This window comes from Aulonocara sp. 'chitande type north' Nkhata Bay, linkage group LG20 (assembly GCF_057382095.1).
Source record: "Aulonocara sp. 'chitande type north' Nkhata Bay isolate Kocher_YH1m ecotype deep benthic linkage group LG20, A_spYH_male_GT1.1, whole genome shotgun sequence".
Classification (NCBI taxonomy): Eukaryota; Metazoa; Chordata; class Actinopteri; order Cichliformes; family Cichlidae; genus Aulonocara; species Aulonocara sp. 'chitande type north' Nkhata Bay.
Window position 1 is genome coordinate 24,670,908 of NC_141363.1, and position 14,409 is coordinate 24,685,316.

General features: G+C 38.7%; 1 protein-coding gene across 1 annotated transcript; it reads left to right on the forward strand.

The window, feature by feature from the left end:
• Nucleotides 1-1,824: 1,824 nt before the first annotated feature.
• LOC147305678 (trypsin) lies at nt 1,825-13,975 on the forward strand. Its single transcript, XM_086276889.1, has 5 exons — nt 1,825-1,924; nt 5,331-5,490; nt 10,443-10,584; nt 10,698-10,964; nt 12,252-13,975. The coding sequence occupies exons 1-5, from the start codon at nt 1,870-1,872 to the stop codon at nt 12,420-12,422; spliced, it is 795 nt and encodes a 264-aa protein (XP_086133015.1). The 5' UTR covers nt 1,825-1,869; the 3' UTR covers nt 12,423-13,975.
• The last annotated feature ends 434 nt before the right edge of the window (nt 13,976-14,409 follow it).

The window sequence follows — 14,409 nt, forward strand, 5'->3', positions numbered from 1 at the left end:
TAAAACATGTAGTGGTCTGCTATTCTCTATAAAGGGTTTATAAGTTATTTATGAACAGTGGTAACACAATGACACAGCTCTAATCATAATTACATCAATAAACCTTTGTAAAGTGTTACATGACAGTTAACTAAAAACAAATAGCACATGCTAACAAAGCATTAGCGAGCATGAAACATTTAAATAACTTTTAAATGTCTCATAGATATAGTTACATTTATTGTTAATTTATTTTTTGTCCTTGGACTTGAGATTGATTTGCATAACTAACAGGTGAAGATAACTCCTATTTATTTTATATTTGGCCTTGATGAAGAACCTTCATTCACTTCCTACCCTTTAAGTCAACCTTCTTCTGATTTGCTGCCCCTTGCAAACAAAACAGCAGACTTAAATCTGCCAGAGCTGTATGTCTGACATGACCATAATAAGGATATCCTCTCTCTCATGACATCATAAAGAGACAGAAAAATAAAATAATTGATTGAAAATGGCTCTTTAGAGCTGTCTGAAAGTTGAGGTTTTAATTCATGAGGATTACTTGCATTTCATCGCTTCTCATTATTTGAAATGTTGGCCATGTTTAACATGAGCATCCACCACTGTAACAGAAAATAAGGAAAAGTATAACAGCTCCAGTCTAATGTAAATAAGGAAAGTCTTTAATTCAAGTCAGCTGACATATTTTATAGTAAGTGAATAGATTTAAAATAGGAGGAAATTTGTTTATTAGAGTCTTGTGGTAAGTAACATTTTAGTTCAATGTCAGTCAGATGATTGTAAGAGCTGGAAGTGGCAACCATGAACATGGCAGCAGCATGTGAACTGAGGAGTGGGTCATGCAGAAAAAAAGCACCTTTGTCAGCACTCAAGGGAGGACAGATGTACCAAGAGCACGGCTTTAGCTATCAGCAGCAATGAGGGCAACAGAGAGGGCTATTAGCCAGCTAAGGTCAGGAACTCCACAGAGGGATGGTGACTGTGATGAGACAAGGCTTAGCTGTGCTCCATTTTTAATGACACCCAGCCTGAGGATAGATGTTGAGCAGCAGTGCTTATTTGACCTGGTCTGACACGAAAGCTTATGCTGCTCAACTTCGGTCAAAAGCCTCATTAATCCTTTCAGGAGATATCAGTGCAGGGAGACTCTCATGAATGGTAAAGACGCATACTGAATCTTTCCTCATTTAATATGACAGAAGCCAATCTGAGCCACATTAGGAGCTTCAATCATGTGGACTTATGGGATGCTATATTGGACAGGGCTAAATCATCAGAGTAGCTGTTAAATAATACATGACTAAAACTGAACAGGCTCATAGGTTGCCGGTTCGAGCCCCGGCTTGGACAGTCTTGGTCGTTGTGTCCTTGGGCAAGACACTTCACCCGTTGCCTACTGGTGGTGGTCAGAGGGCCCGGTGGCGCCAGTGTCCGGCAGCCTCGCCTCTGTCAGTGCGCCCCAGGGTGGCTGTGGCTACAATGTAGCTTGCCATCACCAGTGTGTGAATGTGTGTGTGAATGGGTGGATGACTGGATATGTAAAGCGCTTTGGGGTCCTTAGGGACTAGTAAAGCGCTATATAAATACAGGCCATTTACCATTTACCATAGCAGCCGATCAAGCTGTTCTTAAAATGTCAACAATAAACTGGGTGAGTTTCTGTGGGTCATGGAAGAGGTGAGTCAAGCAACTGTGCCATGGAGCTTCAATTATAAATCGGTCTAGGACAAAGTGGTGACCATGGAAACGGAAACAGAAACTATAAGAAACATGAGAGTGCAGGTGAGATGCCTTCCCCCTAAGATCAGACAAGTAGCACACAGGTTAAGCCTCTCGCTGCAAGTAGACTGTGCTGCCCTTTGTCTCACTATGGACCAGCCATATTTATTGTTTTGTATACTGTTGGAAGTCCTGGCTGTAAACTGTGAGTAAGCTTCTTTTTCTCCAATTTAAAGTTCACAAAAATATGATCATAACGAACAAAGTGAAAGTTGTGATGTTGTGATGGGCTAACATTCTGAAAACAAAAGTAGACTGGGTGTCTTCTAGGATGTGCTGCAAATGCATGAGATATAGCATTAGGGTATGCCTTCTAATCATTTTTAAAACATCCCTTTTAGCTGTGCACTTGTAGTTCTGATGATCTGTGAAGAGAAAAATTGTGACTCAGAGCCATTTCCATCTGGGTAGCAGGGAGAGGAAGAAATAAATGTGCACATTAATTTGAGTTAATCTTCAAAGATGATCATATTTCACAGTAAAAAAGACACATGACTGCTTTCTTGTTAAAATAACTGTTCTTATTTACAGGTAATCATTTCATTTAAAACTCTTTTCTTCTTTTTAATGAAATTTAAATGGTTCTTATTACATGATAAATACTTTCATATTGTAGCATGTAAACTGTTACAGCCAAAACATCTTCCTGAGACACAGGGCTTTTGAAAAGGAATTGAACTTGAAACCTCAGTAACAATAGATTCAGTCTAACAACACAAATAACAATAAATAATTGTGGCCAACACCTGCCTTTGTGCCTGGAAATTATGTCACAAAGACACCAAAAAAGGAGATTCTGATAAAGATCTTGAGCAGGTCTGTGATTTGAGAAGAAGCAGCATAAAATATCATTTGGATAATGGTTTAAGACTTACCCAAACCTGAGCTTTAAAAAAAGAAAAAACTGTAGTTTATCACTGTTTAATCTTATCTTCTTAATCTTTTCAATTTTCTTCTATTTCTAGTTACAGTTTAGGAGACAAAACACTCAAAGAAACCCAATCTTAAAATGTTTACTTCCATGATCTTGCATAATGCTTTCTGATACACCCACATGTGTGTTAACCTCACACGCAGTCACTGCTGGGTGTAGTGTAGCCTATAGAGTTACCATTTTGTTGTTAAGATCCACCCCAGCTACTAATTCTAGCCTGTGGTTAGATGAAAGCATTTCCATGCCTAAAGGTTCTCTCGGTTACTGTGATCTACAATTTTGGTTTCATTGTTTAATTTTCAAATATTTGCCATATAGATGCTTTGTGAGCCTTAGGGAACATTTTAGAAAATGTGGGGTCGTAGCTCAACATTGTAAAATTGCTAAAGTCATTATAATTCAAATATTTTAGGTATTCACATTTTTCTCTTTCTATTATCTATTAGGCAAAATTATATTTTCGAGTGAAAAAGGTTGCATCAAAGCTTTCCCTGATCGTTCCCTGGGTAGTTCAGACACTAACTTGGTACCAAAGTGTCACTTCTTATAAGACTATAGAATTATCTCATCTTTTGGTAAAATATAACATATCTCCACACCACACTGACAATTTGGAGACTCATTTATGAACCACTTGAGATCAATTTTGAATGTAATTAAACAGAAAAACACAAGAAAGCACTAATTATTAAACGCTTTCAAAGAAATGATCCTATGTCTACGAATAGTCTAGACTTGTTCTGTCATGAACCTTTGGGTTCACACCAAGGCTTTAGTTGGCCTTGCTTGTAAACCCATCCTTCCATTCTCTTGCACTTATCCAATTCAGGGTCTGGAGCCCATCCCGGATGCCATAAGGCAAGAGGAAGGCTAGGACAGGTCGCCAGCCTGTTGCAGGGCTAACAGAGATAGACAACCATTCACTCTCGCACTCACACCTACGGGCAATTTGGAATCACGAGTTAACCTAACCCCACTAACTCCATGTCTTTGGAGTATGTGGAGACAATGCAGATACAAGAAAAACATAGGAAGGCCCTGGACAGATGGTGCATTTCAAACCTGGGGCTTTCTTGCTGTGAGGAAACAATGCTAACAACTGCACCACTACACTGCTCCTAACTATTCAAATGACAATTTTGAAGGCCGAAGTAGCTTTTAAACCCATCAAACACTAATAATAACATGATGCTGCAATAATATGATGTGGAACAGATAGTTTTAAACATTTTAAAAATATCTGTACTCTTACTGCTTCCATAGGGATTAAGACAATAAATCAGAAGTGATCCGACAGCGCACTGTACAGACTGCAAAAACCCATGATGGTGTGCTGATGGATTTTTCTGTTTTGTTTTGTAGCTACAGGGCTTGGGTACCTTGCAGTCACTGAGTCAACCATGAACTCCACTGTATACTAAAGTATTCTAGCATTAAATATGAGGCCATCTGTCCAACAGCTAACGCTTGAGTGAAACTGGGTTATGCAACAGGGCAATGATCTTGAGCACAGCAGCAAGTCTCCAAAAGAATAACTGGAAAACAAAAATCAAGGTGTAGCAATGGCCCAGTCAAAGTGCAGACCTTAACCTAAATGAGACAGCTGTGCAAAAGTGATTGCCACACAGTTCAGTGAACTAAAGCTATGTTGTAAAAAAGTGGAGGAAATTTTCTCCACAGTGATGAGATAATGATAAGGTGATGCAGAAAACAATGGCTGTTCACTAATCTCAGACATATTTAATACATTGCCCCATTAACACAACCAGCAAGCTTGACCAAGAATACAAACACTTAATTTTAAGTTACAATCCATGATAGAAAATTTGCTCTAAATTCTGTAAGTGCTGAAATCTGTCTCTGTGTGTGCGCTGTACAGTGCTTCTGTGAGTTCTTTTCATCTTATTTGTCCTCACATTATTCAAAACTTCAAGGTCCAAGGGAAAAGATGTGATTGCAGTGTCCTCAGCAGCATTTAAAGCCACAAATACACGAAGTGAAAAAATATAAAACTAAGCAGCTCAGTCAGGGGCAGAAGCATTGTAAACACCAAAGAGTGTTCCCAAACAAGCACAGCTTCCAATTAGAATTAGTTTTACTCCAGTATCAGCTATACTCAGCTTATCCTTGAGCGTGGTCGTGGGCAGCATTTTGGAGACGTCCAAACTGATGGTGTTCTCCTTTTCCTTTAGGCAGACTGAGATAGATTGTGGGCTAGTTCAGGCCTTCTATTTGTGTTTCGCCCAGGTGTCCTTTGGAGGGTTGATTCTGTTTATGAGCTAATCAGATCCGGTCCAAATTGAGTTAACGTGTTACCTTCAAACTCATTTAAACACCAAACAGGCAGTCAGATCTATCCTCACTTAAGCCAGTGTGAAGTACTTCGGAGATGAGATTGCTTTTCATTGATCTGCTGAGCCACAAAGCAACTGTGCGGTGAAATCCTCTGTGGTTTTCTTTATGACCTGAATAGTTTGCACTGATCTTGTAAAGGTACTAAAAAAGAGCAACTGAGTTAGCTCAGTGTGGTTTACACCAACACCTTATGGACTGTTCTGTGTGTTTCTTTCTCTAAATCTAATCCGAGCTGAAATTTGTCATTGCTTGTGTGTTGCAGGTCAGAATGTTGGAGAGGAACGAATAGTGGGAGGATATGCACCGGTTCCACATTCCATCAAGTACATTGTGTCGATACAGACATTGGAACGAAAGCACTTCTGTGGGGGTTTCTTGATTAATAAGCACTGGGTAGTCACAGCAGCACACTGTAACATCGGGTGAGCTAATTTTCTCCTGTCGATTTACCCCTATGGATTAAAAAAGTTCTATAACTTAAGGCAAAGTTGACTTGATTGAGTTTTAAAATCAGTCACACATCACACAAAACCCCATGTCTTTGTGTTCAGATTTAACTTTTTGTAAGGAAGAAAAGGCCTCTTGATATAGGATAGCCTCAATTTGACTTCTCAATCCTGTAATTTCAACTCATATCATACAGTCAGATCTGTGGCTTATCCTGACTGAAAGAAAGCTAATGGCAGCGATAAAAGCGCACCATAACAATGGAGCTTTGTTGTACTGAAATCTGACACAGATCATGACGACCGATCAGAATACTTTATTTAGATTGCAAACAATTTGAAGATAAGGAAGCAATATTTGTAGACAATGTTCTGTGCCCATTCCATATTCTAAGGTTTTAGCAGCAAATCAGCAAACTGATAAATTACAGTTTCCAAATGTCAGTATCGCCTATTTCCCTGTCAACAAACAGTTGCAACTGATGTCAAAAAGCTTTATTGCATTAATAGCAGTTAATTATTAATATATCAGCAGAAAGGCAGCTCTGTCTCCCAGACTTCCAATTTAATGTTAGCAACCAGATTTTAATGAAATGTAAATGTCTTCATTAATGAGAAATTTTAAAAAATCTTTTTGGGGTTTTTTGTATGTATGTATGTATGTATGGATGGATGGATGGATGGATGGATGGATGGACAATCAAACTGCATAACTTGGAAATTGCTGTTTTACATGACAAGTATAACCATCTCTTGTCTATAATTCTTAACAAGAACAAGGTAAAGAAGGACAGATACAACTCTGCGCTTTCTTGTCTTTTTACCAAACACAACCACAATGTTTTCCCAACTTCCAATCTGTTGTCAAGCATCCTCAGAAATTACATTTCTGCATTAACATGTATCTTGGCTTATGATTTCCTACAGCAGTGTGATAAAAAACTTCACAGATCAGTATGTTTTTTATAGATAGAAGGCACATATCACACAACAGAGGCAACTCAAAGTGTAAGAGACCATAAAAATACATTTGGCAGTTTCAAGCGAATGGGCAAAATAAATTAAAATTTTAAAAATTAAAAAAAACACTGACGAAGCAAAGCTTTGAGGCAAGCGATTGATGTTTGCCTAAGAAAAAAAGGATAAAAAGAATCTAGAAAACAGATACTGAAATCCTAAAACCAGGCAAAAAATCTATAGAGTTTATGAATTTATGGACCTCAGCCACATAAAAACAATTACAAAGTCTGCCTATTGATGTCTTGAAATAAAGTAAAATACAAATAAAAATGTCTGTCTGAAGCAGATACAGAAAAACTCACTCGCACATTCATTACACTACTGTAACAGTGTCTTGGTAGCAACACAAAACAAAAAAGAAAATCAGACATTACAGCTCATTCAGAAAGGTGCAACGCTCCATTGGCTTCCAGGGTCACAAAAGATATATTTTAAATTACTTCTACTATTTAACAAATCACTAAATGGACTTAGAAATGAATCACATAAAAATTTGTATGGTCTGCTACCCTTTATGTAACCTAACATAAACATCACAGCCTCAAATCAAAATCAAATCAAATCACTTTTATTGTCACATCACATGTGCAGGTACATTGGTACAGCACATGTGAGTGAAATTCTTGTGTGCGAGCTTCACAAGCAACAGAGTTGTGCAAAATACAATAATGTAAACAAGCAAAATACAAGAATGGCTACATCTGAAACTAATAAATATATGTACAATATATAATAGTATATGCATTTCAGCCTCTCTGCACCAGTGCAACATAATGCATTACTTTAAACTTAACCAGAGAATTGCAAACTAACCAGTTTAGCCTGCACTAAACTGTGCCAAACGGCCTAGTCTTTTCATGCAACCTTGGAATAGTTGCTTTGTAACTTGTGGGATCCCAGGAGCTATGAAGCAACTACTCTGCCAATGTGAGCACAGGATACATTTGATTGGCATATAACAGTGTTCTGCCCCTCTGTGACCCCTATTCTCTTTGCAGTGGCAGGGGGAATAGGGGTCATAGAGAGTATTTAATGTATTTACTGCCCTGTCATATGCCAGTTTAACCCTAACCCCATCATTACCTTAAATGGTAAGCTAGTGAGTATGGTCAAACTCAAGTATTGAGTCATAGGACTTAAATATTTATCCAAGCTCACTGGTGGTTAGACGGCAAAGAAGCCACAGTAGGCAGGATGAGGAGCCCTAAGTCAGTGACTTTATGACAGTTTGACAAGAATGATGAAAATATGAACCTGCCCCAAAGATAATGTTTATTTAACAGAGTCGTTACACCCTCTGGTCCTCTTGGTTGAGCTGTGTAAATGATCCCCATGACATGGCCCAAGATTTTGCTTTCTAGGAAATTATTTTGAGACCGATTGGCTTCCTTGGATTTCACTTTGAAATACAACTTTAGGAGTTAATAAAATGCAATGATAAAACAAATGCAAATAACAACACCGTAAAAAAAAAGTACAAAAAACAAAACAGAGAGAAAATCTACAAAATATGTAATAAACTATTTTGTACTGCAATGAAAAAAAAATCACTTCTACAGCTAAAAAGATGTTGTGTATGTTTGGAGTAGGTAAAATTTATATAAGGAAGAAAATTGTTGAGACCTGGATAAAGTTGGACGCAAGGACTGTTTAATATCATCAGGAAAATGATTCCAGTGTTACAGGCAACAAAACATGACTTTACCATGTTTATTTGTACCAGTTATCAACTACTCATTTATTTTCTCTTACCTCTGTTTTGGGTTTGTGAACCGTAGCCAAAAAACACAACTACACGTTGTTGTTTAACTGCTGATTGTGCAATTTGGCAAAAGGTGTTATATCACTATTTGCCACCATTTTTTAAAAAATGATTAAGTTTCAAGCTAAAGGGTGTCATTACTGTTTGTTTCCATATAATATACCATGTTGCAACAGGAAAAGCCTTTCTGTAAATAATAACCCTAATATAGGGTCACACTCCAGTTAAGTGTCCATGTTCCAGGGACTTGGATTGTGCATGCTAGTTTACTGGCATAGCTTACTAGGAAACACCCAAATGGATCAAAGCCAGCTTTAACACAAATACACCTGTGCACCTCCCCTTATTATGTTATTGTAAACCCCTAAGCATAAAACTCAATAGGTCTTTCCAACTCCAAGATCTGGATTTGTCACTGTAGTAAAACTACAACTGTTACTATTAAGAAGAACAGTTACTCTGTTTTATTTAAGAGCAGCCAGCATGTAAAGTATCTTGACGCTGAAACTGGAGTAGGTGAAAAAGATTCGGCAGTCGCCCATTGTTATGCTTATATGTGTGGTTTTCTTGATGTGACATGCCAAAATGTCTTTTATACCTGTGATAAAAGGCAGTGTCATAGATCAGAGTTACAGACCTTAGGCTTCTGTTGCATTTATGACTTATTTACAGAAAAAAAGTTGAAAGAAATCAGCTTGCCTGTGTTGATATAACTGTAGAGGTTTTCAGAGTGCATGCAGAGAAAATGAGAAAAAAATAAACAGAAGAAAACGAAAAGCGCCATTACATGATTTATGGCATTCACCTCCTGCATTGTTCCCTCTCTCACCTGGAGACCTCTGGGAGCACTGTGAGAATCATGTTCTTTGATTTCTCCAGTGCCTTCAACATCATTCTTCCCACAGTCCTGAAGGACAAGTTGGACAACTCAGGAGCGGACCATCACTGGACTTCCTCACCGACCGACCACAGTATGTGAGAAATCAGTGCTGTGTGTCAGACAGGGTCGTCTGCAGTACGGGGGGGCCCACAGGGAACGGTTCTGGCTCTGCTCCTCTTCACCATCAACACTGCAGACTTCTCTCACAACTCCACCCAGTGCTCCCTGCAGAAGTTCTCTGACAACTCTGCAATAGTTGGCCTAATCACTGATGGGGACGACAAAGAGTACATTGAAGTCACCCAAGCGTTTGTGGACTGGTACCAGCAGAACTACATCCAGAACAACACTAGAAAAACCAAGGAGCTGGTGGTAGACTTCCGCAGGCACAAACATCCTCCACTGCAACCACTAAATATCCAAGGTTTGGACTTTGAGGCTGTGGATAGCTACAGGTACCTTGGTGTACAATAAACAATAAACTGGACTGGACTCACAATTCAAGTGCTCTCTACAGAAAAGGGCAGAGCAGGCTGTACCTGCTGCAGAGGCTCAGGTCTTTTGGAGGGAAGGGCCCACTCCTGAAGACCTATGACTCTGTGGTGGCCTCTGCCATCTTTTACAGTGTGGTCTGCTGGAGCGGCAGCATCTCTGCTGGGGACAGGAAGAGACTGAACGGGCTGATCTGGAGGACCAGCTCTGTTCTAGGATGCCCCCTGGACCCAGTGGAGGTGGTGAGTGACAGGAGAATGGTGGCTAAGCTGTCATCCCTGTTGGACAACATCTCCCACCCCATGGAGAAGTCTCTGACAGCACTGAGCAGCTCCTTCAGTGGCAGGCTGCAGCACCCACGATGTGGGACGGAGAGATTTCGCGGGTCTTTCCTTCCAACTGCTGTCAGACTCTACAAGCAGAAAGACTTTGCAGATGACCACACACGTGCAGACAGACACACACACATATATCCAATATGACATGGTAGCCTTCGCCTAGTCTCCCCAATGTGCAATAATACCAAGTGCAATTTTCTGATGTCACATAGTATTTTAATCTATTTTGTATAGTACTTTATTCTATTTGATCTTATTCTATTCTGTTGTTTTTCTTAATTTTTGCTGCTATTAACTTTGTATTGTCCAGTTTCTGCCGTGATAAAAACAAATTTCCCATGTGTGGGACTAATAAAAGTTTATATTATCTTATCTTAAATCTTCTTTTACAGACATTTGACCCAGAAGATGTAATTTCTCATATTTTCATCAACAGGGTGAAAAATATGATGATTGTTGGAGGAGACTACTCTCTTTCTATATATGAGGGCACAGAGCAAGAAATCCTTCCCCACATTTTGGTGCCACATCCTTCATACAACAAAATCACAAACAACTATGATATTATGCTTATTAAGGTACATAATACATTGATTTTATTTAGTTTCTTTTTATTTTATTTAGTTTTATTTATTTAAACCATGTTGCTTCATTTGTGTCTAACTCATCACATTGTCTACAATCTCTTCAGCTGAGGGCTCCATTCTATCTGAACAGCTACGTCTCCATCACTCTACTGCCCAGACAGGGCGCCCCCATTGCAGAGGGCAGACTGTGTCGTGTGTCGGGCTGGGGATACACAAATCCCAGCGGAGGCCCGATCCCCTCCACCCTCCGAACTGTAATGCTCCCCATTGTCTCCACAGAAAAATGTAACAGCAGTGAGTCATTTAGTGGCAACATCACAGAAAACATGCTGTGTGCTGGTTACAGTCTTGGTGGAAAAGATGCCTGTCAGGTAAGAGCATCTCTGCTTTTTTAAAATTCAGGATATGAACATGGCAACAGTTTTACAGCACCTTTCAAGTCATTTTTTATTTACGTAGCACCAGTTCACTATGACAGGTATGCCATATGGTTCAACATACTGCAACCCACAAGATAAGTGGGGGAATCCCAGTAATAACATTAAGGGATTGTTGCCTCTGATGCCAAACAATTGGAATCTTTTCTCTGGCCGTTTAGAGAAAGAAGGGGAAAAAAAGAGGAAGCATTTTATGGAAGGCTTTAGGCACGAAGGCAAGAAAGTAACAGAGATACAACAAAACAAAAAAACTAAGGCCAAGAGAACTCACACATTTAATTACACACATTCCTTAAGTTACTGCAACAGGCCATGGTATATGCATTGAACCCAAACTCTTAGCTGCTTCCACGAGACAGATATCTGAAGCTTGTACCTCAAAATAAATATTAGTTATATTTAAATGGCTACATAGTTTAATAGTTTACACATTCGCTTAGCAAGTGAAAAATCGCCAGGGAGGAAAAGATATGCCTTTGGGATCATCTTTGTCATCAGGGAGGGCATCCCGTTGGTGACCCATTGCGACTAAGGAAGCAGCTAAAAGTAGATACTTTGTAATTAGAAATGGGCATTGGAGGTAAGGACAGAATGAAAAACACATATTATGCATATGTATTTGTATTTCTGCATACAATAAAGCTCACAATAAAGCTGCATCTTGTATAAAAACTAATCCATTGGGTAAAGTTTGATATAAAAATAAAAAATACAGGCATAGGACTCCATTGCTCTTGCTGTCAATAAATCTCTCCCTTTTTTTGATTTTCATAAAAAATCTCAAATTAACCTTGTGTCAATTTGGCTTGCAGTTTATTTCAGCTTGTCTCAGAAAGTGCATTTGCAGAGTATTTGTATTTGCAAGGCATACTTTAAGTGTCTAAAATATTGTGTGTTCTTTTTTGCAACTTTTAGGCTACTGCATAACAGCATTTTGAAAGTTATCAGACTGTTTTCTGTAATATTGTTCCACATCTTCATTTATTTAGTCATTAAAAAAAAAAAGGACATTACATTTTGTAAAAGAAAATTTACTGGTAGCGAAAGGCAGCTACCGCTCTACAGCCCAAGAAAATTATTTAAGGCTCTGGCTACAGAACTACAGAGCAAGTCATAGAATATCAATCAGAGATATTTAAGTTTCTTGTTGAGTAATTAGTAAAGACTTGAGTAAAGACATCCGTAGCCTAACATGTCATCCCTAATGTTTTCTTCCATCAGGGGGACTCGGGGGGTCCACTTGTTTGCGATGGTCGGGTCTATGGTGTCGTGTCCTGGGGGAAAGGTTGTGCTGATGCTCAGTTTCCTGGAGTCTACACTGCTGTGTCCAAGTTCCGCAGGTGGATAGACAACACCATATTTAGCTACTACAGCAGATGCAACAAGAATTAGAGCCCAGTGCAACTTTTCACTGTTGCCTTATGTGACCTAAGTTAGGCTTGTTTTGCCCTTCATGCACATTTGAGTGTATGCCCATGTGTTAAAGGAATATTTAGGAAAATATTTGATTTGCTTTCTTGCTCAAATTTGGATAAAAAAGGGTGCCTTTATATGAGGCTACAGTGTGGGGCCTGTCAAGGGTAACAAAACAAACCTCCAAGCACTTTTAAGTCTTGCACGTGACTTGTTAATATTTCCAGCAGGTAAAAAGTTAAGAGCATTGTCAGTTTCTTCTCACTATTGGCAACGAAGCAAATCTGGCAATTTTCCAAAATGTTCACCTAGTTCTTGAGCGGTTGTTGCTTGACCTCAAGTAAATGTTGTGTCAGTCAAAAGCTAGAAACAATGGGCAACCATTTTTGAGTTTTACATTTAGTTTGCCAGCTGCTGATCTATTTTAGGCAACTCATAAACAATAGAAATACAGTGGAATCCACCAATACTCTCAGGCAAAGCAGAACACGTTGAACACATTTCCACAGCGTCACGATTGAGGTGCCAAATCCTTCAGAGTCTCGTGGAAAAGAGAACAACAGAAAAACATAGTCATGATGCTATCTTTCAGTCATGATACATCACAGTTTATGTTCTAAAATCCTTTAAGAAGTCAAGAAAGCTCACAGTCATATCGAGGACAAATTACTCATGTTTCACTAAAATATGATCAATAATATAGGAGGAGTAGCAACGTTGTGAAAATGACAGTGCCTGTAAAATTATAAAAATGACCTAAACCTTGGTTACACTTTGGGTGAAGACCAATTAGGGGATCATTGTGTGCGCTGTAAGTTTGAGTATATTCTGACAAATACAGAGGAAGTATCAACAATTCTTGTGAACTCCGGTGAGATAGACAGATACTTTGTGGACACTTTGCTATCACATATGCTCATCGGTCCTTTGGCTGGATGAGCTCAAAACATATGAAATGCTGTAAATAAAGCATGCTTACATTTAACTGAGCATATTGTGGCTATTACTGTAACATCACAAGTCGTTTAGCTTGTTCATGAGTCATAGAAACAACAGCAGGAACTGAGTTTACTGAGTCAAAATGTATAAGTAAAAGACAACATCTGTTCAATGTGAGCATAAATCATTTAAAAATGTATTTCCCATATATATATATATATATATTGTTCCGTGAAAATCTGATCATCTGTAGGTTAGTCACATTAAAACAACTGTTTAGAGATGAAACTGGTGGGTAATTTGTACTATTCTATGATATTTGCATTACAAAATTAATGAATTATGAAAAGAATCCAAATTTGAACTGAAAATTAAAATAATGCTTACTTTAAGTTCAAGAATCCACTGGTTCAATTGTAACGCGTGCTGTGTGTGTCCGTGTTGTGATCAGCCTGTGTTTTCAGACTGAAATTCTATTAGTCAGAAAATGATCACTGCCAATTTGACATGATATATTCATGGTCTGTTTTAATGTAGTTGCATAAACTGCAATGTTTTTTTTTTCTGTTTTTTAAACTTCAATAAATTACTAATCATCCTTTTTTTCATGCACTCTCTGCCTAACGTCTGTGTGTGCATTTACACAGTAAATGTTACAGCCATCAGCCTTAAGTTAAGTGGAGACCTTCAATAACGCATTACATGGGCTTTTCGGATAGATAACTCACAACTCTTCATGCCATGTCACTTGTACAAGTCAGTAAAAGCCTCTGCAGGGGAACAATTAATAAGCCACTACACTGATAAATTATTTAAAACTACAGCAATCACATTTGATATGGAGTGTAAATCTTGGCTGCTTGTCATTAGCCTTACTCAAGCCACAGAAGAATTACCCTAAAACTGGAACACCTTCATGAAATATGCATGGAGCCAGTCGTTGGACTCCTTCCTCCTCCTCACCAGCAGAGATTCCCGCAAGGGCGAGCCGTCATGAAGCCAGGTGAAATCAGTACAGACTGCATCA